The sequence below is a fragment of the Trametes versicolor genome (genome assembly GCF_000271585.1).
Source record: "Trametes versicolor FP-101664 SS1 unplaced genomic scaffold TRAVEscaffold_8, whole genome shotgun sequence".
NCBI classification, from domain to species: domain Eukaryota; kingdom Fungi; phylum Basidiomycota; class Agaricomycetes; order Polyporales; family Polyporaceae; genus Trametes; species Trametes versicolor.
Window position 1 is genome coordinate 2,071,212 of NW_007360328.1, and position 26,348 is coordinate 2,097,559.

At 55.2% G+C, this 26,348-nt stretch overlaps 8 protein-coding genes across 8 annotated transcripts; 7 read left to right on the forward strand and 1 right to left on the reverse strand.

Annotated features, from left to right (window-relative positions):
* Nucleotides 1-630: 630 nt before the first annotated feature.
* On the forward strand, nucleotides 631-2,226 carry TRAVEDRAFT_127248 (uncharacterized protein; the record flags this gene model as incomplete). The annotated part of the gene is made up of 6 exons (XM_008042535.1): nucleotides 631-831; nucleotides 882-948; nucleotides 1,004-1,338; nucleotides 1,396-1,563; nucleotides 1,620-1,964; nucleotides 2,023-2,226. The coding sequence occupies 6 exons, from the start codon at nucleotides 631-633 to the stop codon at nucleotides 2,224-2,226; spliced, it is 1,320 nt and encodes a 439-aa protein (XP_008040726.1).
* Nucleotides 2,227-3,202: 976 nt separating this feature from the next.
* TRAVEDRAFT_73243 (cytochrome P450) lies at nucleotides 3,203-5,334 on the forward strand (the record flags this gene model as incomplete). Its single annotated transcript, XM_008042536.1, has 12 exons — nucleotides 3,203-3,389; nucleotides 3,447-3,582; nucleotides 3,654-3,845; nucleotides 3,901-4,052; nucleotides 4,122-4,237; nucleotides 4,290-4,407; nucleotides 4,469-4,482; nucleotides 4,539-4,705; nucleotides 4,760-4,782; nucleotides 4,839-4,920; nucleotides 4,975-5,103; nucleotides 5,169-5,334. The coding sequence occupies 12 exons, from the start codon at nucleotides 3,203-3,205 to the stop codon at nucleotides 5,332-5,334; spliced, it is 1,482 nt and encodes a 493-aa protein (XP_008040727.1).
* Nucleotides 5,335-6,228: 894 nt separating this feature from the next.
* Nucleotides 6,229-8,473, forward strand: TRAVEDRAFT_127344 (cytochrome P450; the record flags this gene model as incomplete). The annotated part of the gene is made up of 12 exons (XM_008042537.1): nucleotides 6,229-6,406; nucleotides 6,480-6,612; nucleotides 6,674-6,865; nucleotides 6,921-7,069; nucleotides 7,149-7,264; nucleotides 7,314-7,441; nucleotides 7,547-7,720; nucleotides 7,779-7,801; nucleotides 7,850-7,931; nucleotides 7,995-8,123; nucleotides 8,195-8,341; nucleotides 8,398-8,473. The coding sequence occupies 12 exons, from the start codon at nucleotides 6,229-6,231 to the stop codon at nucleotides 8,471-8,473; spliced, it is 1,527 nt and encodes a 508-aa protein (XP_008040728.1).
* A 1,894-nt stretch (nucleotides 8,474-10,367) lies between these two features.
* Nucleotides 10,368-10,614, forward strand: TRAVEDRAFT_100234 (uncharacterized protein; the record flags this gene model as incomplete). Its single annotated transcript, XM_008042538.1, has 2 exons — nucleotides 10,368-10,528; nucleotides 10,590-10,614. Coding segments are annotated over 2 exons (186 nt in total), but the record flags the coding sequence as incomplete, so codon positions are not given.
* A 1,328-nt stretch (nucleotides 10,615-11,942) lies between these two features.
* Nucleotides 11,943-14,371, forward strand: TRAVEDRAFT_65839 (cytochrome P450; the record flags this gene model as incomplete). Its single annotated transcript, XM_008042539.1, has 13 exons — nucleotides 11,943-12,174; nucleotides 12,236-12,368; nucleotides 12,430-12,618; nucleotides 12,688-12,836; nucleotides 12,903-13,018; nucleotides 13,075-13,189; nucleotides 13,253-13,266; nucleotides 13,329-13,495; nucleotides 13,549-13,571; nucleotides 13,627-13,708; nucleotides 13,785-13,916; nucleotides 14,009-14,152; nucleotides 14,235-14,371. The coding sequence occupies 13 exons, from the start codon at nucleotides 11,943-11,945 to the stop codon at nucleotides 14,311-14,313; spliced, it is 1,575 nt and encodes a 524-aa protein (XP_008040730.1). The 3' UTR covers nucleotides 14,314-14,371.
* Nucleotides 14,372-15,591: 1,220 nt separating this feature from the next.
* Nucleotides 15,592-17,946, forward strand: TRAVEDRAFT_21865 (cytochrome P450; the record flags this gene model as incomplete). The annotated part of the gene is made up of 10 exons (XM_008041853.1): nucleotides 15,592-15,715; nucleotides 15,878-16,010; nucleotides 16,075-16,263; nucleotides 16,327-16,475; nucleotides 16,533-16,648; nucleotides 16,704-16,818; nucleotides 17,260-17,341; nucleotides 17,412-17,540; nucleotides 17,645-17,788; nucleotides 17,874-17,946. The coding sequence occupies 10 exons, from the start codon at nucleotides 15,592-15,594 to the stop codon at nucleotides 17,944-17,946; spliced, it is 1,254 nt and encodes a 417-aa protein (XP_008040044.1).
* A 431-nt stretch (nucleotides 17,947-18,377) lies between these two features.
* Nucleotides 18,378-19,618, forward strand: TRAVEDRAFT_151537 (uncharacterized protein). Its single transcript, XM_008042540.1, has 2 exons — nucleotides 18,378-18,764; nucleotides 18,821-19,618. Exons 1-2 carry the CDS (start codon nucleotides 18,460-18,462, stop codon nucleotides 19,551-19,553), a joined length of 1,038 nt encoding a protein of 345 aa, XP_008040731.1. The 5' UTR covers nucleotides 18,378-18,459; the 3' UTR covers nucleotides 19,554-19,618.
* An 819-nt stretch (nucleotides 19,619-20,437) lies between these two features.
* TRAVEDRAFT_170896 (uncharacterized protein) lies at nucleotides 20,438-25,940 on the reverse strand (the record flags this gene model as incomplete). The annotated part of the gene is made up of 2 exons (XM_008042541.1): nucleotides 20,438-21,131; nucleotides 25,480-25,940. The coding sequence occupies 2 exons, from the start codon at nucleotides 25,938-25,940 to the stop codon at nucleotides 20,438-20,440; spliced, it is 1,155 nt and encodes a 384-aa protein (XP_008040732.1).
* Nucleotides 25,941-26,348: the final 408 nt, after the last annotated feature.

Genomic DNA, 26,348 nt, shown 5'->3' on the forward strand with positions numbered 1-26,348 from the left:
CTCGCCGAAGCTTAATACTTACTTGCCCGTCTTCGGCTCAATTGGCGCGTGTAAGATGGTTTCTAGCGGCAATGCAGAGGGCGTGCTATGAAGCATCCTTGTCAAGCGAGGTGCTTTTGAACAGTTCTAGTGGCGGGAGCACTGGCCGTGTGCATTGATGCAACTACGAAATGTACCAGTGAGGGGCGCCGAGACTCCGAGCGAGTGACAATCCAAAGCCTTGGAGTAACGCATTACAACGTACCTCGTTTAGTTGTGCACAGTTCAGCATAAATTCCATCTTAAAGACTGTTATAGAGAGCACTGGCCTGCTAGGTCAGTCGCGCTGAGTGAATTGAAAATTCCCAGTCGAAGTTTTTCTCACTTAGGCTGGTCCAAGGTGGCGCATCGTTCAACTATGTTTGTCCGTGTTGACATGATCGTTTGGCGCCCAGTAGCATGCGGCCGCCAAGGCAACGACAACTCTGCTCTCTTCCTGCTTCGTCGCGCAGATTGCGGGTAAGCCTCGTCTTCTGTACTGGTAACTGGGAATGCTGATCAGAAAATTTATAGTGTTCGCATCTGCCCCGCATTTAGTGCGTAATTCTGTACATATAGATATCGTATCAACGTCGTCAACCCATCCGGCAAATGGCGACGAATGCTTTTCTTTCCTACGATGTCTTGATTCTGGTCCTCGGGTGGTTTCGGGACGACTATAGCTCGCTTTGTGCGGTCTCTCTCGTGAATCATACGTTCAGAGAGGCGTCTGCGACATATCTGTACCGAAAAGTGACATACTCCCCAGAGTTCAGCCCCGTCCTCGACCTCAGAAAACGGGACGACCTTCGGGTAATTTTCGGCATGCTTGTATTTCTGCTAGGTTACTAATTCTCGTATAGGAAGGGCTCTTTGTCTCGGCCCTCCTACCTCACAATGCACCACTTGTCCGGCGCTTTGAAGTCAGTGGTAAGTCGTCTAGACGATCGTCTGACGCTCTTCGGTCTTAAACCGCTTGCCACAGGGTACATATCGACGCGTCCGGCGCAAATAAGCAGGCTATCAAAGTATATGAAGACCGCTGTAGAGAGCTGGCCCAATCTGAATACTTTGGTATTCGCACCGAAAAAACACCATGACGCCTTGTTCACGGAGGTCCTGCCTCTGTTGCCACATCTGAGTTGCCTGCGCAACTTCACAGTGAACGTGAGCTGCGCGGACGAGAAGCATGTTCCCGCGCTCGTCCAGTTACGCAACCTCGAAAGTTTGACGATCCAGTCCCCGACACGGGCCCTCCTGCAGTCCCTCCCGCAGTGGCTGGAGGAGCTACAAAGCACACTCCGCAATTTCCGACTAACGGTCAGTCCCTCTTCTGTCAAATTATCTATTCTCGCTAAGTCAACAAACTTCGTGTAGCAAAGCTGCGGATCGGTCACTCCGGGGGTCTTGCGCTCCTTCCTGCCTTATCTCCATAATACACCCTCGTTCGCTCTCGGTCTCTCCTACTCGCTCACAGATGACGACATGTTCAAATTCTGGGAGGACCTGCCTTGCCTACAGACTCTCGACTTCCGTTACTACCTGGTAGGTTTTTCTGCCCATCTTCGAATCAAACAGGGCTGATTCTCGGATTCGCCTAGCAAATGCGACCCTCGATAAACCCCCGCCTCGCACATCTGCGCCATCTTACAGTCCGGTACTCCAGCGTCTCAACAACGGATGAGACCAATCGCCTCTGTCGATGGGTTCGTCGCGTGATCGCCAACGCCCCGCTGGAAACGCTACGTCTGATCTGCGAAAACGAGACGGACGGTGTCGCAGTCAGCTTCCATCCGCTCGTTGAGCACCTCTCCGCCAAGCATGCCACCCGTCTCCGGATACTGGATATGCCGGGATGTTATGTGCCCAAAGACGCACTAAGCAAGTTGTGCCGTACTTGCACTGCCCTAGAAGAAGTCGCGCTGAGTATATCGACAGACACGCTGGTCAGTTCCTGTTTGCCATACGATCCGCGAACGAAGTACAGCACTCATGGGGACACAGATCGATTTTCCATCATTCGCGAGACCCTCGACACGCCTACACACAGTGACGTTCAACATACGGAACCACTGGTGCCGCTGCGACATCTCCCAGGACCTTGCGGAGACGCTGGTACGCAGCGCTCCGACCCTGCGGCGTGTCACCGTGGACGGGCATCGGTATGAGGTACGTCACCGCGTCGATGTTGTCCTGTGCACGATCTAAGGATTGTTCTACTCCCACAGGGCGCATGGAGGCCCGCTCCGGATGGGAGCGTGCAGTTCCGAGTGAAGCACGTTCCGCGCGTGCAGCGTCTTTTCCCGTGGGAGCGCGGTAGCGTCGAAGAGAAGGAGGCCATTCACATTCTCTAGACTCTGGCGACCGAATTCACCAATCCTATTCCGAAGTCTCTGGATCCTCATAGGTTGCGATACATGCCAATCTGCCGTCGCCGCATGAGACCGCCCGATGCTTCCATACACGTGCGCTTAAAAAGTGAGTCCTTGTGACGTGAACTTCGGCGGGTCGTCTTCCTTACAGGCGCCAGTGTACATTACAGAGTCTTGAGTACCCCCGCACGGAATGGACTGAATGCAAACTCTTACGTGTCCGCGATGGTGACTCGCGCTGGATCATACTAACGAAACACCAAACAGCTGTTGCAACGATCAGCGTCACTTCTATACCTGAGCGGCTCTTCGGAGTTCGTCTGAGTATTGGAGCGCATGCCCATGTCCCCGGCACCCTGTAACTCGTACATCGATATTTTTGGACGTCCTGCGTGACGATGCCGCTGGTGCTCTGCGCTGCTCTGCTACCATAAAAATGGGCAAAGGTGCGTCCATACTCGTAACAGGAGACTTCTAGTACCTTGATTGACACGGTCGCTTAGGGTGGTGCTCGCTGTACCCACGGTATGACTTCCAGTTGCCTATGCCGCCTGCTATGGCGGGAGTCACGCAGCACGGTCCCGAAAAGACAAGGGCAACGGTGAGTTGGTGTGCCGGCACCACTGCCAACTCGGCTCCGCGATTCGCAGTCACCTCGACTTCGACTTGCGGAGCCGTGTACTTGCGCATTAACCCGCTTCTGCTGTATATATACACGCTTCAGATCGGCGACCATTGCAGCACTCCACAGCCGCGGCACACACTCTACTGACACTTCGGGCACTGCTTTTGACCACACTCCTGCGTCCATCATGTCGTTCAGCTTGTCTTGGCAGCTGGTCGCGGCCTCTCTTCTATTCTTCATCTCCGTGAGATATGTCACGGGACGACGGGCGAAGCTCCCACCTGGACCGAGTGGACTTCCGCTTCTGGGCAGCCTCCACAAACTGCCACCGACGTACGTATATAAAAAGTTCTTCGAATGGGGGCAGGAGTACGGTCAGTCTCTTCTCCTTTAAATTGTTGGTTTTCCTCATACTGACAGAAGACGCTCAGGATCGGACGTCATACATGTCAAGCTCCTGCGGAAACGCACAATCGTGCTCAACACCATCGAGGCCGCTAGAGATCTCCTCGACAAGCGCAGCGCGAAGTATTCGGACAGGCCGAGCATGGTCTTGCACTCTGACATGTGAGCCTACCGAACCACAGGAATCGTCGCCGCTGTTACACACGGATTAACTGACTTTCGTGCGTCAACAGGATCGGCCAGGAGGCCGCCCTGGTCTCAATGCCTTATGGCGATCGCTTCCGAAGGCACCGTAAGTGGATGTACGACGGTGTCGGGAACAAGGACAAGCTCAGGAGCTACGAGGACCTCCAGCGTGAGGGGGTCAACAACCTCCTACGAAACCTCCTCCACGACCCGCATGAGTTCTTGGACCATGTCCACTTGTACGTAAATCTCCAATATAAGAGATCTCTTCCAGCTCACGCATTGAACTCATAGGTATTTCGCCGGTATCATGACTCAGATAACCTACGGCAGGCGGGTCACCTCCCTTCAGGACGAACTTGTCCAGGCGGGCGAACGGTCCGTCGAAGGGGCGAATGGCCTCGGAGGTCCCGGCGCCCAACTTGTCGACCTTGGGTTCCCTATGCGTGCGTTTTCCCATACCATACTCGCAGAAGGGAAAGGTCCTGATACTCGTGCCTCTCCCCTGCGAATAGTTCAGCACATTCCGAGCTGGTTCCCCGGTGCTCAGTTCAAGAGAGATGCGCTGAGAGTACGCGAATACGTCCGCGTATGGAAGAACTTAGGTTATGATCTTCTCGCAGCTGAAATGGCTCGTATCATGCTCTCTCTCGAAGTACGTCAAGCTAACAGAAGTCGTCCAGGCCGCAGACACCGCCGCACCATGCATATACGCTTCGATTTTGGCTGAATTCGGCGGTTCTCCTCCCCCCGATGTTCTGGACGACGTCAAGGGTTTACCGCCACTCAACGTATACGGAGGTCAGCGATTATTACATCTTATTACCTTTCCACGTACTCACCTAACATACTGTATATGTAGCGGGCGTCGAGACGGTTTGTATTCACTACATATATACTCAAAAACGCCAGCTGATAGCGTGACTATCTAGAGCCGCGGGACACTCTCAACATGGTTCCTACACCTTGTGCGCAACCCACATATGCTCCGAAAAGCGCAGGACGAAATCGACAGGGTGATTGGGAACGCGCGTCTGCCGGAGTTCGGTGACCGTGAATCTCTGCCATATCTGAATGCGCTGCTCGAGGAGACATACCGGTGCGTTTTGATACAATGGGATGGCTGAACGTGTTCTGATATGACGATGCATAGTTGGAGTCCAATTTTACCAATGGGTGAAGAGACTACGCGTATTCTAGTGTGTTATGTTTGTCTGACTTCACTCTCATAGCCGTCCCGCATCGCGTCACCGCCGACGATCAATATCGTGGATACGACATTCCCGCAGGCTCCACTGTTATCGCGAACACATGGTACGCATCAACCGCAAGGTTCTCGCCCATTTGTTTTGACCGCCATGTACACAGGGCAATGACTCGCGACACTCGCTTCTACCCCGACCCCGAAGAATTCAACCCCGAACGCTTCATGGTTCCTGATGAGAAAAAACATGAACGCCTGATGCCTAGCAGCTTTGTGTTCGGATTTGGTAGAAGGTCAGCTGCACATGTCGTAAATATTCCCCTGATAGGGTTCTGACCGGCGTTTTGTTCCCGAACAGAGTCTGTCCTGGCCAGGCGCTCGCGGACCCTAGTCTGTGGCTTGCCATGGCCAACATCGTTGCTCTCTTTGACATCAAGAAGGCCGTTGACGAGGCAGGTAACGAGGTTACGCCTCCTATCGTCTTCCTGCCGGGCTTTACTAGGTTGGTGCTCACGCACATGTAGCTTCGCGCGCCTTGAACGAACACGAACGGGGCTTTTCGTATGCAGTCAACCTGCGCCGTTCACCTGCCAAGTCGTTCCTCGCTCGGAGAAGGCCGCGGCTATGATCGCGCAACTGGACGTTTGAGAGATTGGGCGCTGTCGAGACGCGTTGTTGTACGGGAGATGCAACTTGTCAACCGGTATCGTATCATACAGCACTGCAACGCATCGCCTTGGACAGCTCATTGTGACGGATTGCCGTTGGCATATTTGGTACCCTCAACGTCAAACATCACCCATAGCGTCAAGTCTCGTTCTCGTCGGAAGGAACCTGATGCGCATCAAGCGCTGTACGTGCCTTACTCGGGCCCAATATTATGTGTACAATCCGAATCTCGAGTCAGTCCCATGATCATGGTCTCTCCGACTGCTCCGGTAACGGGCTCCACATTCTGTTGGAAAACCATTGGTACGCTGACAGTGCTGATGCGACTGCAATAGCTTTCAATGTCTCTCAGTGCGGTTTATCAGGGTGGTGCGTCACCGCTTGATCATATTGTGCTGCCGAATCATACTCACGTCCTCTCTGCATAAGACCAGATTATTCCATCGCAAAGGAGTACTTGCAAGCAGTGACCACGCGTGGGTCTCGAGTACTCTTACACGGCAATTGCATCCGTGTCTTAGGGCCCCGGTGACCGCGTCATCGCCGACGTTCACGGACGTTCTAGCTTTATAGAATTCAGGATGCGGAGATATGGCGCGAAACGCAGATAGAGGCCACCAATGCTCGCCTCATAAGCCCGTAGGTGCGTGTGGGTTCGCACTCATGAGGCCATACTTGGCTCCTTCGCTGTAGTCTTCATGCACTTGAATCTCCTAACTGTCTTCGACGTCCTCACCACATTGTTCAACATGTCTGGAGGGCTGTTCATCGTCGCCGCACTCCTCTTTGCTGGGTTAATGAAAATTGCATATCGCGAGCGCCGCCACTTCCCGCCCGGCCCAACAGGTATACCTCTTCTGGGGAGCGCCCACCAGCTCCCCGAACGATTTCAGGAGCAGAAGTTATCCGAGTGGGGAAAGCAGTACGGTTCGCGATTTGTGCCACGCTTGTGCATCCATCTGCTAAATTAGCCTCGACGGCACTCATATTGCGTTTGTAGGCGACATCGTGTACTTCAAGATATTTCGCACGCCGGCGATCGTGCTCAACACCATTGAGGCCGCACGAGACCTTTTGGACAGGCGGAGCGCGAAGTACTCTGACAGGCCACGTATGGTCCTGTTTTCAGAGATGTGCGTACGCGGTCTTCCTCACATTCAGATCGCGACGCTCACGTATCACACCTGGCCGTAGGATCGGACAGGAAGCGTCGCTTCCCTCCATCGGATATGGAGAACGTCTACGTAGGCATCGCAAGTGGATGTTCGACGGTGTGGGTAACAAGGATAAGCTGAGAAGCTACCGGGACATACAACGCAGGGAGGCTCGCACCTTGTCGTGCCATCTTCTTGCTGATCCAGCGAGATTCTTTGACCACATGCACTTGTAAGTCGACCACCGCTTCAACATCTTGTTTACTGCTAACCAGACTGGTGTGTAGATATCTGGCGTCGATTATGCTCGAGATCACCTACGGCAAGAGGGTCATGTCCTTGGACGACGAATTGGTACGGGTCGCCGAGCGCGGGATAGAAGGGGCGAACAGCGCAGGAAGCCCTGGATCCATGCTTGTCGATTTCTTCCCCATACGTGAGTCACACTCAAGTCTTCTCTACTCCTTTTACAGCGCTCTAAAAACGTCACCGGACTTTTATATTCTCCGTGACAGTGAAGTACATACCAACCTGGTTTCCCGGAGCAGGCTTCAAGCGTCATGCGACAGTTGTTCGCAGATATATAGAAGAGTGGAAAAATAAACCTTATGAAAGTGTGGTGTCCGCATTGGTGCGTCACCTCTATGCTGCGGTTTCCTTTCTTTGCTGACGCTTACTAGGCATCTGGCTCAGGCACCCCTTCTATATTCGCTACTGTGCTAGCAGAATATGGCGGAGCCCCCACGTACGCTGAAGCGGAGGACATAAAGGGCCTAAGTTTCAGTGTTTACGGAGGTTCGTTCGAGTCGTATTGCACGACGGTTGAGCCTGTACTGATGCGATCTCGCAGCCGGAGTAGAAACGGTCTGTCGTACACCACGCCGCGCGGTCGCATCGACAAAGCTGATTTGAGATTGCAGAGCCGTGGAACACTTCTTCAGTTTCTCTTTCACATGACGCGCAATCCGCGCGTACTTCTCAAGGCGCAGGAAGAGATGGACAGAGTCGTGGGCAGCGGGAGACTACCGGACTTCTCTGACCGCAACTCGCTGCCCTACCTTGATGCAGTACTTGAAGAGGTGTATCGGTAAGTCGCGTTACTATGTCAAGTGCGCCCCGCACCTGAACGTTGGTTACGAGGGCAGCTGGCGCCCGTCTTTACCCATGGGTGCGTGATCGTTCACATAGGAGAGCGAGATCTCCTTGTATTTCAAAGCCATACCACATCGCGTCGTTACCGATGACAAGTACCACGACTACGACATCCCGGCCGGGAGCATGGTCATTCCAAACATTTGGTAGGTATTGAACATGTCCTGATTGACTGCTCGGATCACGCTCATAAAGCGGCACAAATGTAGGGCCATGACTCGTGACATCCGATACTTTCCAGAACCTGAAGAGTTCCGCCCGGAGCGTTTCCTAGCTTCCAGTGCGCAAGAGGGCGAATTGCTTCTCCCAAGCAGTTTCGTCTTTGGTTTCGGCCGTAGGTAAGCCCTCATCCCGCCTAGTCCATGCTCGTGTACATTTCGTAACGTTTGTCTCGCTCGTGCTTTTCGAGCAGGATATGTCCAGGTCAGGCCTTTGCGGATGCGAGCATATGGCTTGCCATTGCGTACGTCGCTGCGCTCTTCAATATCGAAAAGGCAGTCGACGAAGAAGGCCACGCAATAACTCCTCCTGCGGAGTTCACCTCGGGGTTTACGATGTTGGTGTATCAGACACGGCGCATGCCATATCGTGGTTACTGACGCAGATGTATAGTCAACCCGTCCCGTTCGTCTGCAAGATTGTGCCGCGATCGGATACGGCGGCTACCTTGATCGCCCAAGGAGACTGAACTGTAATCGGTGATGGCTAGCTATCGGAAGGGTCCCTGTACCTTGCAAAAAGTAAGTTGTGCATCAACATTCTAGGAATTTGGCACTCATGGTGAGCCCCCGCTACAGCAGCGCGACCGTCGGCGCAAGAGGGGAGATATTGTCATCGTCATGCCCGCCGCCCTACCATCGACTATGGGCTGTCTGAACTGTCGATAGGGTTGCTCCCAGTTATGAAAGCAGCTCTGGCGTCCCATTTGATTCACCTATCCGTACGCCGGCTTCGAGCCCGGTGGCGTCGGCGTATTGCGGGACTGCGGGAGATTCGCATGTCGAATAGGCTTCCATACGGTGCTGTATCCAATCAGCTGGCTGATGGACTTCTAGTAAGTGCATTTACAGGCTTGGGGCCGACGCGTGCTGTAGAAGCCCGGCGGCCGCGGGCGGGGAGGCTAGTTTCTGAATTTGTTATAAGGCCGCCCACTCGCCAGCCATGCCCGTGACGGAAAGCTGTTGCGATGGCCTCACCTCTCTCAAAAAATATCGCTTCAGTAAGCAACGAGACTCGCTGGGACATAATCAACGTTGCTATCATCTTGGTATGCATTACCTCCATCATAACTGGAAGGACTCTGCGGCAGGCAAGGCGCAAGTTTCCTCCTGGTCCGCGGGGTCTGCCATTTCTGGGAAACGCTCATCAGCTTCCGGTCACATTCCCCGAACGAGCACTGTTGCAGTGGGGAAAGAAATATGGTACGCACCACCAACTGCATCGTACCTCCCCGTTCATGAGCGAGCTTCTACTCCGCAGGTGATATTGTATTCTTCAAGGTATTTCAGTCGCCCGCGATTGTGTTGAACTCCATCGACGCCGTTCGCGACCTGCTGGACAAACGCGGCTCGATCTACTCCGCGAGGCCGCGGTTGGTGATGCTGAGTGAGATGTAAGCGCAGTGCCCAACTCTATCTTATTGCAATCGCTTACCGAAAGTCGACATGCTAGGCTCCAAGCACCCACATTACCAGGCATTCCATTCGAGTCAGAACGGTTCCGCAAGCATCGGAGGTGGTTGAACGACGCAGTGGGCGGAAGGGCCACACTCCGAGGGTATCAGCACATTCAACGCAGGGAGATTGACCGGCTGTTACTCAACCTCTCCTGGCAACCGGAGAAATTTGACGACCACATCCATTTGTGCGTGCATGACTAGATCTCTTCCAGGCGCTGGTTTTCTCTTTCATATATACTGATGAGGCGCTCGGTCATCAACAGGTTTCTTGCGGCGATCATGCTAGAGATCACGTACGGGCGCCGCGTGCAGTCTCTGGACGACGAGCTCGTTCGTCTTGCGGAACGTGCGATGGACGGGACCAACGAGGCTGGAAGGCCCGGAGCTGTGCCAGTGGACTTTTTACCGTTTTGTGAGTGACTCACCAGGATTCACCTGAGGATCCGACCTTGAAATCTGATCGCGTGTCTATAGTGCAACACATACCGAGCTGGATGCCTGGAGCGGGATTCAAGCGCCACGCTATGCTCGTTCGGGGTCATATCAGAGCATGGGTAGATACCGGCTATGATATGGTGATGTCCGCAATAGTAAGCACAGTGTTCTTCTTATACGGCACAACGCTCATGGTCGGATTACCTTCCTGAAAGGCGGCTGGAACCTCTGAGCCGTGCATCTTCACGTCCGTATTGGCCGAGCACGGGGCGAAGCCCACGCCAGCGGATGCCGCACAGATCAAAGGACTTGCGTTCGATGTTTATGCAGGTGAGAGCATACGCACGTAGCGCTGGCGTCTTCCGCTGACTTTGATAACGCTGAGCAGCGGGTGTCGAGACAGTCAGTTGTTGTTCACGCCGCCCTGCGAGAATCCACGCTTATACGCACCTTGATACAACAGAGCCGCAGCACGCTCAACGTTTTCCTGCTCGCAATAACGCGGAACGAGTATGCGCTCCGCAGGGCACAGGAAGAGATCGACGCAGTTGTAGGACGCGACCGGCTCCCCGATTTCGCTGATCGTGACTCGCTGCCGTATACAAACGCGCTTCTAGAGGAGGTCTACCGGTAAGTCATTAAATACATCACGCAGCTTTCCCTTACCTTTCAACATCCGCGTGTGTCGCAGCTGGAACCCTGTATTACCCATGGGTGCGTTCATGCCAAAACACGTCAACAGCCATGAATTTGACCTTCGGGATGTGTATCGTCTCACAGCACTCCCCCACTGCGTCACGGTAGATGACCACTACCGCGGGTATGATATCCCGGCGGGCTGTATGATCATTCCCAACGTTTGGTCAGCGTCTCTCGGTAGTTGTATCTCCGGCACATACCTGACGCACTCCATTCTTGCAGGGCCATGACGCGCGACACGAGTCACTACCCGGAACCCGAAGAATTCCGTCCGGAGCGCCATTTACGCTCTGAACTCAAGCTTCCAGGCGACAAGGCGCTACTGCCTAGCAGCTTCGTGTTCGGTTTCGGGCGCAGGTACGTCCGATCCGAGGTATCGTCTCCAGTCTGGGTCATGCCCATTGACGTCACCCATGTCGCCATCACACAGGATCTGCGCGGGGCAGAACTTGGCCGACGCCAGCATGTGGCTCGCTATCGCGAACATCGTGGCACTCTTCGACATACGCAAGGCTACTGACGAGGCCGGCAACGAGGTTACACCTCCTGTGAAGTTCCTCCCTGGTTTCACCAGGTGAGTGATATGGTCACTCGAAAGATGATCGTCCGCGAGCTTACTGGTGCATATCTATCAGTCAACCTGCACCATTTGTATGCAGGATTACCCCGCGGTCGGACAAGGCCGTCGCGATGCTGGCCAGCCTGGACATGTCATGAATCGGTCATGAAGACCGCCGGCAAGGCAGGGACGCCCAAGCCAGTGACAGGCGTTGAAGGTCTGTGAGAGCCGGGAATGGCGATGATCCAAGCGGGTGGCAGTACGTGTATCGCTAGCGAGACTTGACGAACCTAGGCGACAAAATTTGCGACGAGCAGGTCCTTGGAAGTTGGAGTACGGAAGTACTTCCGCGCCGGCGCTCGCTAGCGTCCTCCAAACCTTCAAGTCTTCTTGTGCCAGTGCACGCTTCTTGTTTCCTTGTAAACCTTTGAGCCGTGTGCGCAAACCCATGGCCAGAAATGTAACGACCATCTATGTGCATCAGGCGGCGCCTGATTAAAGATAGGTAGGCTTCGTTGCGTCGGCGCGGATGCTGACCAGCCTAAGGACGTAATTCATCAATTCGTCGATGGCAGCATGCACGAGTGAAATGACCCCCACGATTACGGTAACGCCAGACCGTGGGCTCATGCACAACGAGATCCTTCGGTCGCCCGTTCTCCGGGTGACGCTATCGAACAGACTCGCGAGGAACCGTTGATGGGCGTATGGAAGTACGACTCAGCACGGATCCGCTCGACAGCTCCCTATATATTCGACGTTCGCAGTCTCTTATGACACGACGCAATGGCCTCCTCGTGGTCTCTGACTCCGGCCTTCAGCTTGAGCCTTTGGGCTCTCACGGGAGCCATCGGCTGTTCACTTCTGCTGCTGTACAACTTCAGCGCTGCGTCGGCATGGACACGCAAGTCACGCAATCGACCGCCCGGCCCTAGAGGTCTACCTGTGCTAGGCAATGCGCTGCAGCTTCCTCTAACGTTCGCCGACAGAGCGTTTCACGAGTGGGGAAAGACATTCGGTACGCACCTTTCACCTCTGGAGAGCGAGAAAATAGCGTTGACGTGTTGTGAGATATGCAGGGGACGTCGTCTATTTCGAGATCTTCCGCACCCCAGCCATCGTGCTGAACTCCATCGAGGCCGCCCGGGACCTCTTGGATAAACGTAGCGCCACGTACTCAGACCGTCCGCGATTGGTCCTGTTGATGGAGATGTGCGTATCGCTCAGTTATTGCATGCACTTCATTCGTCAAAGCGCACTCACCCAACCGCAGGCTCCGCGCACGCACCGTTGTCGGAATCCCGTACGGGGACCAGTTCCGCAAGCGCCGAAAGTGGATGTTCGACGCCGCAGGCAACAAGGCGACTCTCCGCGGGTACCACAGCATACAGTACAGGGAGGTGCGCAGGCTGTTACACAACCTCTTCCGGCGTCCAGACGAGTCCAGCGAGCATCTTCATCTGTGAGTACACGATTGGGATGATGGAGGATCACCCACTGGTACCACTAGCATGCTGACGCCGGCAGTCAGCTACCTTGCCGGGATGTTGCTGGAGATCACGTTCGGCCGCCCTGTGAAGACCCTCGACGACGAGCTCGTCCATCTGGCGGAGCAGGCGATCAAAGGGATGAATCATGCAGGCAGAGCTGGGTCTGTTCCTGTCGACTTTGTCCCGATACGTGAGCACGTCTTGTCCAGGTCCCTAGCCACGAGGCGAATTAGACAACATATTGACTCGTTTTCAGTGAGACACATACCGAGCTGGATGCCTGGCATCAGCTTCAAGCGGAACGCCGTGCTTGTCCGTAGGTATGTTGAAGAGTATCTGGACGCGGGCTACAATGCTGTTGTTTCAGCGATGGTGCGTAGACTCGCTTATCGAGTACGGGGTCGCATTCACGTCAGGATGAGATACAGGCGGCTGGGACCGGAGAGCCATGCATATTCCGTTCAATTCTGGAACAGTATGGAGGGAAACCGACACCAGATGAGGCCGACGAAATCAAAGGTCTAGGCGTCGATGTGTATGGTGGTGAGTGTGTGCAGACGACCGCATACCTACTTGAGGCTGACACCACTATGATGCCGCGTACAGCGGGGGTTGAAACGGTAAGCATATTTGTGAAGTGAAGCTACCATTGCACTCACAGAAACATTGCTTATTGCGACAGAGTCGTGGGACGTTGCGCACATTCATGCTTGCTATGGCGCGCAATAAAGCTGTCCTCAAGAAGGCTCAGGAGGAGCTCGATCGAGTAGTGGGATGCGAGAGGCTTCCCGATTTCGGCGACCGCGAGTCGCTTCCCTACGTCAACGCACTTGTGGAAGAGGTTTACCGGTGAGTTGCTAAACATAAAGATGATTCTGTGATTGACGGGCTTTCCTGTGCAGTTGGAATCCTCCTCTGCCTATGGGTGAGTCGGTTCTCGGAGAGAGTGGCGGTTTGATTCACAGCGAAGCGTCGCGCAGCTGTCCCTCATCGCGTCACTGCGGACGATCGCTATCGCGAACACACTATCCCCGCGGGATGTATGATGATACCTAACGTCTGGTCAGTCATACATGCACTGCGAGCGCATCTAGTATCGACTCACAGTTCTCCGCTTCCCGCTTCCCGCTCGCCGCAGGGCGATGTCCCGCGACACAAGATACTATCCAGAGCCGGAAGAGTTCCGCCCGGAGCGCCATCTCGGGACCGAGGTAAAAGCGGGCGACGATTATGTGCCCCCGAGCAGCTTTGTGTTCGGGTTCGGACGCAGGTGAGTATCTGCGACGCTAAATGCGCGGCAGATACGCTCAAGGAACTCATTTGCACCATCATTTATTTGCGCATGAATGCTGCGCGAAAAAGGGCATGTCCAGGACAAGCTCTCGCGGACGCCAGCATCTGGCTCGCGATCGCGAATATCGTCGCCTTGTTCGACATCTTGAAACCTGTCGACAAGGCAGGGATGGAGTACACGCCTCCCGCAAAGTTCACGTCGGCTTTCTCGAGGTAAGTTCCACACACTTTATGAACATTCAATGAATAACTCAGACTGACCTGGAGTCTTCCGACATCGTGACGATACGCGTAGTGAGCCGGAGTCGTTCGCTTGCAGAATCGTCCCGCGGTCAAATAGTGCAGTTACGATGCTGGCCGATCTGGATGCGTAAATTCATATCATGGCTTGAGCGTATTACCATGATAAGCTGGGCCCGTGCGGTGTAATGGTACAGAACAGCTTGATGTTGAGGAGTGTTGGAGTTGTCGACCTCGGGCGGCCTCGGAGCTTTGAATATCAAGCGCTCATCTGCACTCTCCGGCGCGTGCCGAGGGCTGCCGGTGTTTTGATTCCACTGCCAGTGTTCACTTCAAACTCGCCTACTCCGACTCGCTGCTTACCACCATATGGTAGATTGCCCTTGCGCTCTATTGTGGCAATCTCAACCAGTCTCAACCTGTCTCCACGGGAGAGCGATGTTTCGGGTCTCTCGTGTTCAAGTTGCTGACACTGTATAAGTGAATCAAGTATCATATTCAGCTATATGTGGCAGCCGTTCTTTCAAGTTGCTGTACATATCAACGCGGCTCAAGAAGTAAGCACATCGTTAAAGCTGTTGTTTTCAGGAACTTACGAGGGCGTATAGAAGGTAATCCGCCCGCGCCCTGCACAACATGCGGGGTTAAACGCCGTGACTCTCATCTCGTTCTACCGGCTCATAGTGCCGCGGAGCTATAGAAAGATGTTCACGTTGTCCACAGCATGGCGGGCACGCACCGTTCCTACGAGCGCCAGCTGTCACAGCGTTTTCTGGTTCCCCATCGGAGCTCAGGGGTCGGATCTGTTTCAACCGCACATGAGCCTCCCTTACGCCATTTTTTTTTGCTATATCAGGGCTGCCATGGGAAAACGCAATAGAGAAGAACTCTGCGCAGAGTGGAGGCGTCTGCTGATCATGCTCGGGGTCACAGTGGGGAGCCGGAGTGAGGATACACCGGTAGGAGAGCCTGCGAATACGACAGCCCGCGGTGATTGGAACTCGTGAAGGTGACATATTCATTGCATTCTTAAATCAGGTAAAACTGACGATGCCTTCAACGCAACCATTTACGGTATCAGCCTAGACTACTACAGCCGAGGCCTCCGCGCTTGCTCATGTTCTCCGGGCGCCGCATCCTCTTGCAAGGTGATGGTAAACTATATACGCTGAGCGGCGTCTGATCTTATGCAGGTAAGGTTCGTTTGCGGCGTCCCCGTCAGTGGTTTGAACAGATGCCAGTACACCATTGCCTACAGAGCGGCGGAGCTCGGGGCCTCGGCCTGACAGCTTGATGGATGTATCGCCGAGGGCTAGCAGCACACACCAAGGTATTGTTTCAAATGCCTATATATGCCTGAGATTCCACTGCGCTCCATGGAATAGCGCATTGCGACGGCCTCCTCTTGGTCTATGGCTTTCGCTACAACATCTGCGCTAGACGCTCTGGGATTTTGCGCTCTGACAGGCGCCGTCGGCTGTTTGCTCTTGCTCTTGCACGCGTTTGCACCTGCGTCCGCATGGGCGCGCAAGTCGCGTAAGCTACCGCCAGGTCCCAGAGGCCTTCCAGTACTTGGAAACGCTCTGCAGCTTCCTACAACATTCGCTGAAAGAGCGTTACACGAATGGGGAAAGACATTTGGTACGCACCCTAACCTCTCGAGCTCGACAGATTGAAAGTGTTGACATTTTATGAAAGGGGATGTCGTATACTTCAAGATCTTTCGCACATCAGCCATCGTGTTGAACACCTTCGAGACCGCTAGGGACCTTCTGGACAAACGGAGTGCGATATACTCCGACCGACCGCGACTAGTCCTGTTGATGGAGCTGTAAGTCCCCGATTGGACATTGCATCTCAGGGACAGAGAAACACTACTTATGCCTTCCATATAGACTTGGCGTGCGCACCCTGCCTGGAATTCCGTACGGGGAAAGGTTCCGCAAGCGCCGAAAGTGGATGTTCGACGCCGCGGGTTATAAGCCAACGCTCCGCGGGTACCACGACATCCAGCGCAGGGAAGTGCGCAGGCTTTTGCTGAAATTCGCTCGGCGGCCGGAGGACTTCAAGGAGCATGTACATCTGTGAGTGCTCGGCTCGAACTGGTCACTCATTACCAGTGGCTAAGAAGGACGCGATCGCAACAGCTACCTAGCAGGAGTACTGTTGGAGATCACATTCGGCCGGTCTGTGGAGACTGTCGACGACGAGCTCGTGTATCTGGCCGAGCGGGCGATGAGTGGGGCAAACCACGCAGGCAGACCCGGGTCCGTTCCCGTCGACTTCATCCCGATACGTGAGCACATACTATCCCTACCACCACCGAGAACCCGGTGACATACTTCGCTTGCAGTGAAACACATACCGAGTTGGCTCCCCGGCTTCAGCTTCAAGCGGAATGCCGCTGTCGTGCGCAGACATGTTGAAGAATACCTGGATGCGGGCTACAATGCCGTGACTTCGGCCATCGTGCGTATAGTTTCCTGAACAAAGTACGAGTGAACTTGTTCAAATTGGAACACAGGCGGCCGGAGATGGAGCTCCGTGCATATTTCGCTCGGTTTTGGCCGAATACGGCGGCAAGCCGACGCCAGCTGAGGCCGACGAGATCAAGGGCCTCGCCGTCGATGTGTACGGGGGTGAGTACGCACAAAGGAAATCATATGCCAGCGTGCTAACGCGGGCACTGTCATATGTTACAGCGGGAGTGGAAACGGTGAGTATTGCTGGAACATAATATCGCTATCATACTTACATATGGATACCCCACCGTATCAGAGCCGCGGGGTGCTGTTCACGTTTATGCTTGCCATGACGCGCAACACAGACGTTCTCAAGAAGGCCCAAGAGGAGGTCGACCGAGTCGTGGGGAACGAACGTCTTCCCGACTTCAATGATCGCGAGTCGCTGCCATACATAAATGCACTCCTAGAAGAGGTTTACCGGTGGGTTGCCACATCTAGTATTACAGACCACGTCACGAATGACGAAACTTCTTGTGCAGCTGGAATCCTCCCTTGCCTATGGGTCAGTCATTCTTTGCGGAACGTTTGTCTGAATCCTAACAAATTGTCGCGCAGCCGTCCCTCATCGTGTCATGAAGGATGACCACTATCAAGAGTACGATATCCCCGCAGGCTGCATGATAATCCCGAACATATGGTCAGTCATGCTCCCATTTTGAGAACATCCGTCCGTCGACTCACAGTACTGCGTGCGCTATTCGCCGCAGGGCGATGTCACGCGACACAAGATACTTTCCAGAGCCGGAAGAGTTCCGCCCGGAGCGCCATCTCGGCTTAGATGCAAAGGAGGGAAACTACGTGCTCCCCAGTAGCTTTGTGTTCGGATTCGGACGCAGGTGAGTGTCCGCGACGCCATAAACTGCTATAATTTGGTATGAGATGTTCGTTATCATACTCATCGACCTCGTCTGCCTTCGCGCGCAAATGCTGCGCGATATAGGTCTTGTCCAGGACAAGCTCTTGCAGACGCCAGTATATGGCTCGCGATCGCGAGCATTATCGCGCTGTTTGACATCTTGACGCCCGTCGACAAAAGAGGGAAGGAGTACACGCCTCCTGCAAAGTTCACGTCGGCTTTCTCGAGGTCAGTTTTACGTCAATACGCTTGACCAATTGCAAACTAACCTTTGTCCTCTCGACGTCAGTGAGCCGGAGCCATTTGTATGCAGGATCGTCCCGCGATGCGACAGCGCAGTTAGCATGCTGGATCAACTGGATGCGGGATTCATTGACGCCGCTTGAAACCGGAATCAAGTAGAACGATAACCTAGATCCGAAAAAAAAACCCGGAATCATACATTGCGATGAGTAAACGTACGATCTGAAGACATATCTCAACACGTCGATTGCGATACTCTTCTTGATTGGGTTCCCATCGCATTTGTGGTGGAGTCTCCAGAGTTATTGCAGTCTGCTTTGACAGGTCTCACATGCCATTCTGCGAAGAAGTCGTCATGGCCGTTCAAGATATAAGAACCCAGCGAAGGGCTTCAAGGACATCGTTTGCACTGTGGCAGGAGAGTGAGTAGGAGTGAGTGTGAGCGCCAAGTTCAGCCAACCCAAGGGCGCTAGACGTACCGGCTCCCACGTGGCAAACACTTTCGCAGCGCGCAGCTTGATCCAAACTTGATCGAGGACGAGTACTCCGACTCGGCGTGTCTTCGTGTACTGCTAGCATCCAAGATCCTGCAGAGCACTAGCGCGCTAGGATTACATCTACTAGTCCGCCCAAAAGCTCGCAGAACACCACACCCGATGGCGGGACAAGGAGTATCGCAACCCGGACTTGTCGGTGCTGCAGCGACGCGCGATGCCGACTTCTGGTTCGATGACGGGAACGTCGTACTCGTGGCGCACGACGTCGGGTTCCGTATTTATAAAGGCATTCTCACCAAGAACTCCCCAGTCTTCGACGACATGTTCTCGTTCCCCCAACCCACATCGATGCCACCTCCCTTTGACACTGCCACGGACCCTTGCCCCATTGTCCATCTCCCCGATTCCCCGGAGGATTTGCGGCACATCCTGCGAGTCTGCATGCCCAACAGCGGTACAGACAGGTGACAGTGCTCCTGGCTATAACATCCAGCCATATTGCTCACACAGCCACCCTTAGCTCGTTCAAGCTGAGCAACCCTTCATTCCACATGGTCTCTGCGGTCATCCGTCTCGGCCACAAGTACCAAATGAACGATCTCGTCAGCGACGCAGTGGCGTACCTGAAGCGATACTACACGTCCATCTTCGACGAGTGGGCTACGGGCCGGCTCTACGCCCCGGGCGCGCCGTTCCAGAAGGTCCACGCGATCGGCGTTGTCAACCTCGCCCGCCTTGTCGACGAGCCGCTCTTGCTCCCCACCGCACTCCTCATGTGCTGCTCGCTCGGCAGGGACATCACGACAGGATTTGTCCGGGAGGATGGCACGCGCGAGACGCTCCCGCTGGATGACATCGGCCGGTGCTTCGCAGCGCGCACGCATCTCACGAAGCAGATGATCCTCATCCTCTTCCACATCTTCCATCCGTCCACCTCGAATGGCTGCACGACACATTCGACGTGTCAGGGGGGACTGCAGACGATGCTCCACAACGCACGGGCGGCCCTCAGTCAGATCGCGCATCCGGACGTGTATCGCTCGTTCGTGCACGCATTCGGGCCATGGTTGGTCTGTACGAGTTGCAAGGAGATGGTCATGAAGCGCGATGTGGACTCGCGGGCGGACTCTTGGTACCATCTACCTAAATTCTTCGAGCTCCCCTTGGAATATCCAGAGTGGCCTGGGACGCCGCTGATCCCGAAGGTGCTTGACCCTGGTAATGATTTTTGGGCTGGATTGGACTCGGACTGAACAATGTACTCTTGCTGTATGTTGAAGCTTTGTACCGCAACAGGTTTTCTAACATGCGACTTGTTTTGTGCAAACACTTGCCCCCTCGTGGCCTGATGTTGCGATGATAGATAGACATCGCTTAGGGAAACAGCGCAGAGTCGCACGGGCCGCGGCGAGTTCATTTCTCAACGCATGGGAGGGTACTAGTACTTATGAAGTCACTGAAAAATCACTCGCCCAGTTCGGTTGATCTGTACCATAAGCCAATCGACCGTGCGCTATTGCCCATAATTAATGACTAGCCAACACAACCACACCCGTACACCTCAATGACTGCTCGCGGCCCATTTGTCAACACCATGACCTCCATAATCGCGGGGGGCTCATGTCATACCCTGAAGCTCTCTTCCCTATTGCGCTATTTCACCACCTTCCGGGATTGGAGGCGACAGGCATTGAAGAGACGTGATATCTTGGACCGAGCGGTGCTTCGCGAGTATGCCGTCGTGCATCGCCCTGCGCCGACAGCGGTCACAAACACGCGCATGCCGGGGGCGCATGCCTGCGCACGCCAAGTTGTGTTTTGAAGGCGGAACGGGACGGTCACGTCGCAGACCCAGACGCATTCTTGCCGTTTGTGCGGCTGCTCGACATGAAGCCGCCGCCAGCATACTGCGAGACGTTTTAAAAAAAACTTGAATAGCGCAGACATAACTTACAAGGAAAAACAAGAGGCGGTGTAGATGCTGCTCCCAGAGACTATGGAGGTCGCGCCTGCGTCTGAACACCTGAATGTCAACAGCTACTTGCGGCCTACTGTTTACGCTAATACAGCCATCTGTAACATTGAGGACAACGTACTTGTGGCCTAAATACCGCCCCCACTCCCTTCCACCAGCCCCTCATTCGAGAGAGGGTTTAGCCCACAGCTCCAAGTCAAGGACGTCGTCCACACCCATGACCTTAGGGAGAAGTTTCCACAAGGCTTGCCGCTGCTCCGAGTCCCGAGTTCTGATCATCTCTATGCAGCTCGAACATGGTCCTCCAACACCCCAGGTGAGCACCCGCACCGCGGAGGAGAATATGTCCGCATCCAACATGTTCTCGGCTGTCTGTGGCTCCTTCAGCCTCGCGAGCATGTTTTGCAGTTCCTCCCTGCATGTCTGTGGTTTTCTGCAGCCATCCGAGACGGGCGGGGAGAAGGCAGTAGCCGCGATGATCACCCCGTGTCGGGCCAGGCGCATGCGTGCCGCAAAGCAGCGCCCGAGGTCGTCCACCGATAAGCTTTCATGTGTGCCGTCCTCGCGCGCGAACCCTTTGACGATGTCCGCCCCGAGCGTGCAGCACGCGAGGAGCGCGGTGGGGAGAAGAGACGGCTCGCCGAGCAGACGGGCGAGGTTGACCACGCCGATGGCGTAGACACGCTCGAAGGGCGCGTCGTCGTACAGCGGTTCTTCTTCCCATGTGTCGAGATCGGAAGTGAACCATTTCTGTAGGTATTCCACGCCGTGTTTAACCAGGTTGTGCATCTGATACTTGTGGCCCAGACGGAGTGTCGCGGAGAGCATGTGGTATGACGGTTTGTTCGTGAACGGGCTGGGAGGATAAGTATATATCAGTCATCGACTCTGCTTGATTGGGCACCGGAAACATCCTGGTGATCACCTGGTGCTGCTCTTGGGCATCGAAACACGCAGAATGTACCTCAGATCCTCCGGCGAGTCGGAAAGGTGCACGACGGGGCACGGCTCCGCGGGTGAGCTTGGAGTGAACGGCTGCGGCAGCGAGAACATGTCGCTGAAGACCGGCGAGTATTGCGCGAGGATGCTCTTGAAAACGCGAAACTCGACATCGCCGGCTACGAGGATGATGCTTCCGTCGTCGAACCAGAACTCCCCGTCGCGCGTTTTCGCGGGTGCTACTGGCGCGTGCGGTTTGGACTCGGCCAAGTCTTCGTCGTCTGCGTCGCAGTCCGCCTCGTCCCATTCGTCTGTCCTAGGACGCTTGTTGGGCCCAGTCGGTGAGGATGCACTGCGGGGGCTCGGCGGTTTCTCGGCACTGCGTGCGACTTGTTTGGTCCTGGCCATAGGTAGTTATGGGTTGTAGGAGTGAGACGGACAGAACGTGTTTTACTACATTGACAACTCACTCAGTCGTGGGAACGTCGGAGTCCGATTTTATAGGGGAGTGCCTGACAGGCGCTACATAGCAGACAAACGGCTATAAACTCTTTTGTCGCCGTGAACCCGCGCACCGCGTCATGATCAGTAAAGGAAATTATCAAAGCTTTGAAATGGGTATATGGCGACCTAGTACATATGTATGTCATGACTTCTTCCAGATTCTTGTCAATCAGTGGTGACTCATGTGCACGTGAGTGTGACAAGACGCGCTGAAGCAGCCGCGCGGCCAATATTCGCTCTCCCGGCCTTTTCTTGAATCTTCCACTTCGCCACCGTGCGCAAGCGACCTCACAGAAATACGGCCCAGTGAGTAAAAAAGAGCATATATGATTAGCTGTGTGCACGTATCATGATGCTCAACACAGTCATTCGTAGCTATACTACTGACTTGGTAGCTTTCGACGCAACATCTAGTACGCGTGTACAGCCCGACTATGTCTGCACACGGTGTTACCCAGGAGTGAGCTCGACTCAAATCAACCGACGGGTCGGGAAATAGACGTCCAAGACGTCTCTCGAGCGATTGGATCAGCGTCAACCGAGGCCTGAGAGGCCAGGAAGAAAGACGATGACTTCTGGACCACTTTCCGGTGCACAGAGACATGTTCTCATTTCCACAGCCCCCCGTCGCACAGTCTCCTTCTCCGGACCCCATCGTCCACGCTTCCCCTGTAGTGCACATATCCGACTCTCCCGAAGACCTCAGATATATATTGCGCCTCTATATGCCCCAGGATGATCCAAGGTACGATTCCGAGGCCGTTGCTCAGTTCTAGCATTACCCATAGTATTTCTGACCGATTTAAGCAGCCCATCTCCCAAGGAGCATCCTTCTCTCGACATGCTCTCGGCAGCAGTCCGCCTCGCACAAAAGTCCCAGATGTCGAAGCCGTCGACTACCTAAATCGATACTACACGAACGACATCACCGCCTGGACGGCAAGCCCAAACACCGGCCTCCCCGCTTCGACGCCGTCCACTGCATAGGGGTCGTGAACCTCGCGCGCCCTGCGGGCTCGCGACGGCGCTCTTCTGCTGCTGCCTGCTCCGCGCGGAGGTCAGCAAAGGCTTCGCGCGCGAGGACGGCTCGCGCGAGCAGCTCACGCTCGGGATGTCGTCGCCGCGCTACGCCCGCCCCGCCCAACTCGGACCCCCTCTCCCCTCCCGAAAGTACCTAGAAATGACGGCAGCCTTGCCTCGCAAGAGCGTCAGTATCCTCACCCAACTCCGCACTGGCCACGCACCCCTCAATCGCCACCTTTACAACATCGGAAAATCGGATACCGCCCTCTGCCCTGCCTGCCACACCGCGCCTGAAACTGTGATACATTTCCTCATCCAGTGCCCCGCCCTTCGCCGCCAGCGCGCCCCCCTCGTACGCTCCTTACCCCCCGCGTCTTTCACGCTGAAGAACCTGCTGGGAACCACGCGCTGCCACGACGCGCTTATGGCATTCATCCACGCCTCCGGCCGCTTTGCGCACATCCTCAACGCCGGCCCCGCGCCCGCACTCGCGCCCCCGCGCGTTCGCTAGACCCCCCGCGCCTGCGCTGCCTTGCGATGCCCTTGGTGCCTGCCCTTGGCGCCCTCCCAGCATCAACCCCCACCCGGCTCTCAGGCGTGCACATGTGCCGTCACGGACACTCTAGGATAGACACGGCCTTTCTACGACATTCATAGCCCTACGATAGCACTACTACGTACACGGTCCCCCCACATCACCCATAGTCTCTTCGCAACAGACCCACGCGTCCGCGCGACCCCGCCCCCATACACACCCCTCCCTATACGAATCTATGCACCCCCAGCGTCCCTCCCAACAATACTTTACTATCCCCTTTAACTACATACTACCTTACACATCCCACGATACTCCCTCCCCCCATTCCCCTTCCCTCCCACCACCTAGGTAGCGTCGCCCCCCCTCCCTTGCCCATCACACGGCCCCCTCCTTCGACCCTCCGCCCGCACCCTTGCGTCGCCCACTCTTACTAGTGCCCCTCGCGTTCGTCTGGCTTCACGCACCTTCGTCTCCTTTGCATGCACCCGCCCCGCCTCGAGTCCCTTCTACTGCGCACCTCCCCATCGTATGTACTATCTGACATAGGGCGTCGCCCTCCAGCGGATAATAAACTTGGATTATAATAAGCTCACGCTCGACGACATCGGGCTGTGCTTCGTCGCGAATCCAGGAGTCCGTCCGCATCGCGCTCCGCGTGTTCAAGCCCAGCACCGCGAAGGAGTGAAGGACTGCGAGCGGGTCTCCGACGAGCTGGTGTGGCAGCTCCAGGACCGCGTGAAGGCGTTCATGACGGTCGATCCGTTCGCGACGTGCACGAATGTGTTTGGGGAGACGGACTTGTGCACGGAGTGCGAGGAGCTGGTGGAGAAGCGCGATTTGCGGAAGAGGCGGGCGGCTTGGATCAAGCTCCCGAAGATGTTGGGCTTGGACGAGCCGCCCGTCGACGCAGAACCACCCACTGGCGAGTTAAACGCAGACGATTAGCTGTAGCGGCTGGGATGGGACATGTAAGTCATATCTGTGGTGATCAAACTACATGCTCAACCGGGCCTATAGGATGGTCGTGAACAATATCGGAGGAAGCGAAGTATGACTACCCCAAAGACGCCGCCTCTCGTGGGCGCACGACTCGGCGTCACTTCGCTGTGTGTGTTCGCGCCGAAATAGTGTCCATGTCGGGCGCGAATGGGCGCACGATGCGTGGGTGGTGCCTGTGCGAGCTCGTGCACATGACGATGGCATGAGGTAGTAGAGCAGAACTGAGCCGGAGTACGATGTGATCGCAGGTTTGCGTAGTGAACGGAGCCAAGCTATCACCTGCCTCCAGGGCTCCGGGCCCTCGTTCACTATTGGAGCTGAAGCATTCGCTTATTCGCAGTACTATGAATACAAGCGTATGCATATCTGTATCAGGAGTACCCATTTCGATACGGTACATATAGCTCTGGGTGTCCATTCGCTATCCGCCACTAAGCCCCTCATTCGGAAGAGGCTTTAGACCACGAATCCGAGTCGAGGACATCGTCCACACCCATGATTAGAGGCAGAAGCTTCCACAAAACTTGCCGCTCCTCTGAGTCGCGCCGCCTGGCCATCTCTAGGCAGTTCGCGCATTGTCCCATATTACCCCAGCCGAGCCCCGGCACTTCGCCAGAGAATATGTCCGCCTCCAAGAGTTCCTTGGTCGCCCGAAGCTGCTTCAGGTTCGCGAGCGCCGAATGCAGCGCCTCCCGGCACTGCTGTGGGCTCGAGCAGCCATTCGAGACGGGCGGGGAGAAGACCGTGGCGGCGAGGATCACCGCGTGCTCGACGAGGCGCGCGCGTGCCTGAATGCAGCGGCCGAGGTCGTCTAGGGACAAGCTCTCGTGTGTGCCGTCCTCGCGATCGAACCCTTTGACGACACTAGCCCCGAGCGTGCAGCACGTGAGAAGCGCGGTGGGCAGGAGCAACGGTTCATCGAGAAGACGGGCGAGGTTGATTACCCCAATGGCGTAAACATGCTCGAAGGGCTTGTCGTGGTCCAGCGGGCGGTCTTCCCACGTGGCGAAATCGGAAGTGAACCATTTGCGCAGGTACTGTACGCCGTGTTTGACGAGATCGTGCATCTGATATTTGTGGCCCAGACGGAGGGTTGCGGAGAGCATGTGGTATGACGGCTTGTAGGCGAACGGGCTGGGAGTATACATATGTGTGAGTCACAGGCTCGGCTTAAGCGGACTTAGGCAAACATCCTCATCACCTGGTGCTGCTTTTGGGCATTGAAACTCGCAGAATGTGCCTCAGGTCCTCCGGCGAGTCGGAAAGGTAGACGACGGGGCATGGGTTCGAGGGCGAGTCTGGAGTGGACGGGAGTTGCGGTAGCGAGAACATGTAGCTGAAGACAGGAGAGTGTTCGGCGAGAATGCTCTTGACAACGCGGAACTCGACGTCGCCGGCCACGAGTATGATGTTTCCGTCCTCGAGCCAAAACTCCTCGTCCCGTGTTCTCGCAGGGCCTACCGATGCGTCCGATGCGTCCGATGCGTCCGATGCGTCAGTCTTAGAGGTCGAGTCTTCGTCGTCCGCGGCGCTGTCCGCCTCGTCCCCGGACTGGTCTGTCCTAGGACGCTTGTTAGGCCCAGTCGCCGAAGATGCATTGTGAGTGCTGCGAAATCTTCGGCTGCTAATAGCGCGATAGGGTGAGAATTTGGTGATGGCCATAAGACGTTATGCAATATGAGAGAGAGCCGCAGAGCGTCGTTTAGCTTCAACATGCTCCGTGAGAACGTCCGAGTCGCATTACAGGCGCTAAATGGGCGGCGAAAACAATCCCCTTCATCGCCGCCCTGAGCCCAGTACACTGTTAGTGTCAGAACATAAAGTAAAGTTGTGAAAATGGAATATAGTGACTCGGTATACTCAATTATTTTCCAAAGGATTCATGAAGGTGACGATGAACAAGCGCACAAGCGCTTCTCACTCACTCACTCCCACGCCCTCGATCTTGCCCCGCTGGAGTCAACTTTGCAGAGAGCACTCACCAGTGAGCCTCTCAGACTGTGTTTCTCGACTTTGCGTTCCCGCTCTGGCGACTGGGAAATGCATCTACCTTTTTTCCCAACTCGCTGA

Excerpts from the sequence above, each read along its gene's own strand:
- TRAVEDRAFT_151537 (XM_008042540.1), top strand. The coding sequence starts at position 18,460 with ATGGCGGGACAAGGAGTATCGCAACCCGGACTTGTCGGTGCTGCAGCG. Across the intron at positions 18,765-18,820 it reads CCCAACAGCGGTACAGACAG|CTCGTTCAAGCTGAGCAACC; the intron begins GTGACAGTGCTC and ends AGCCACCCTTAG.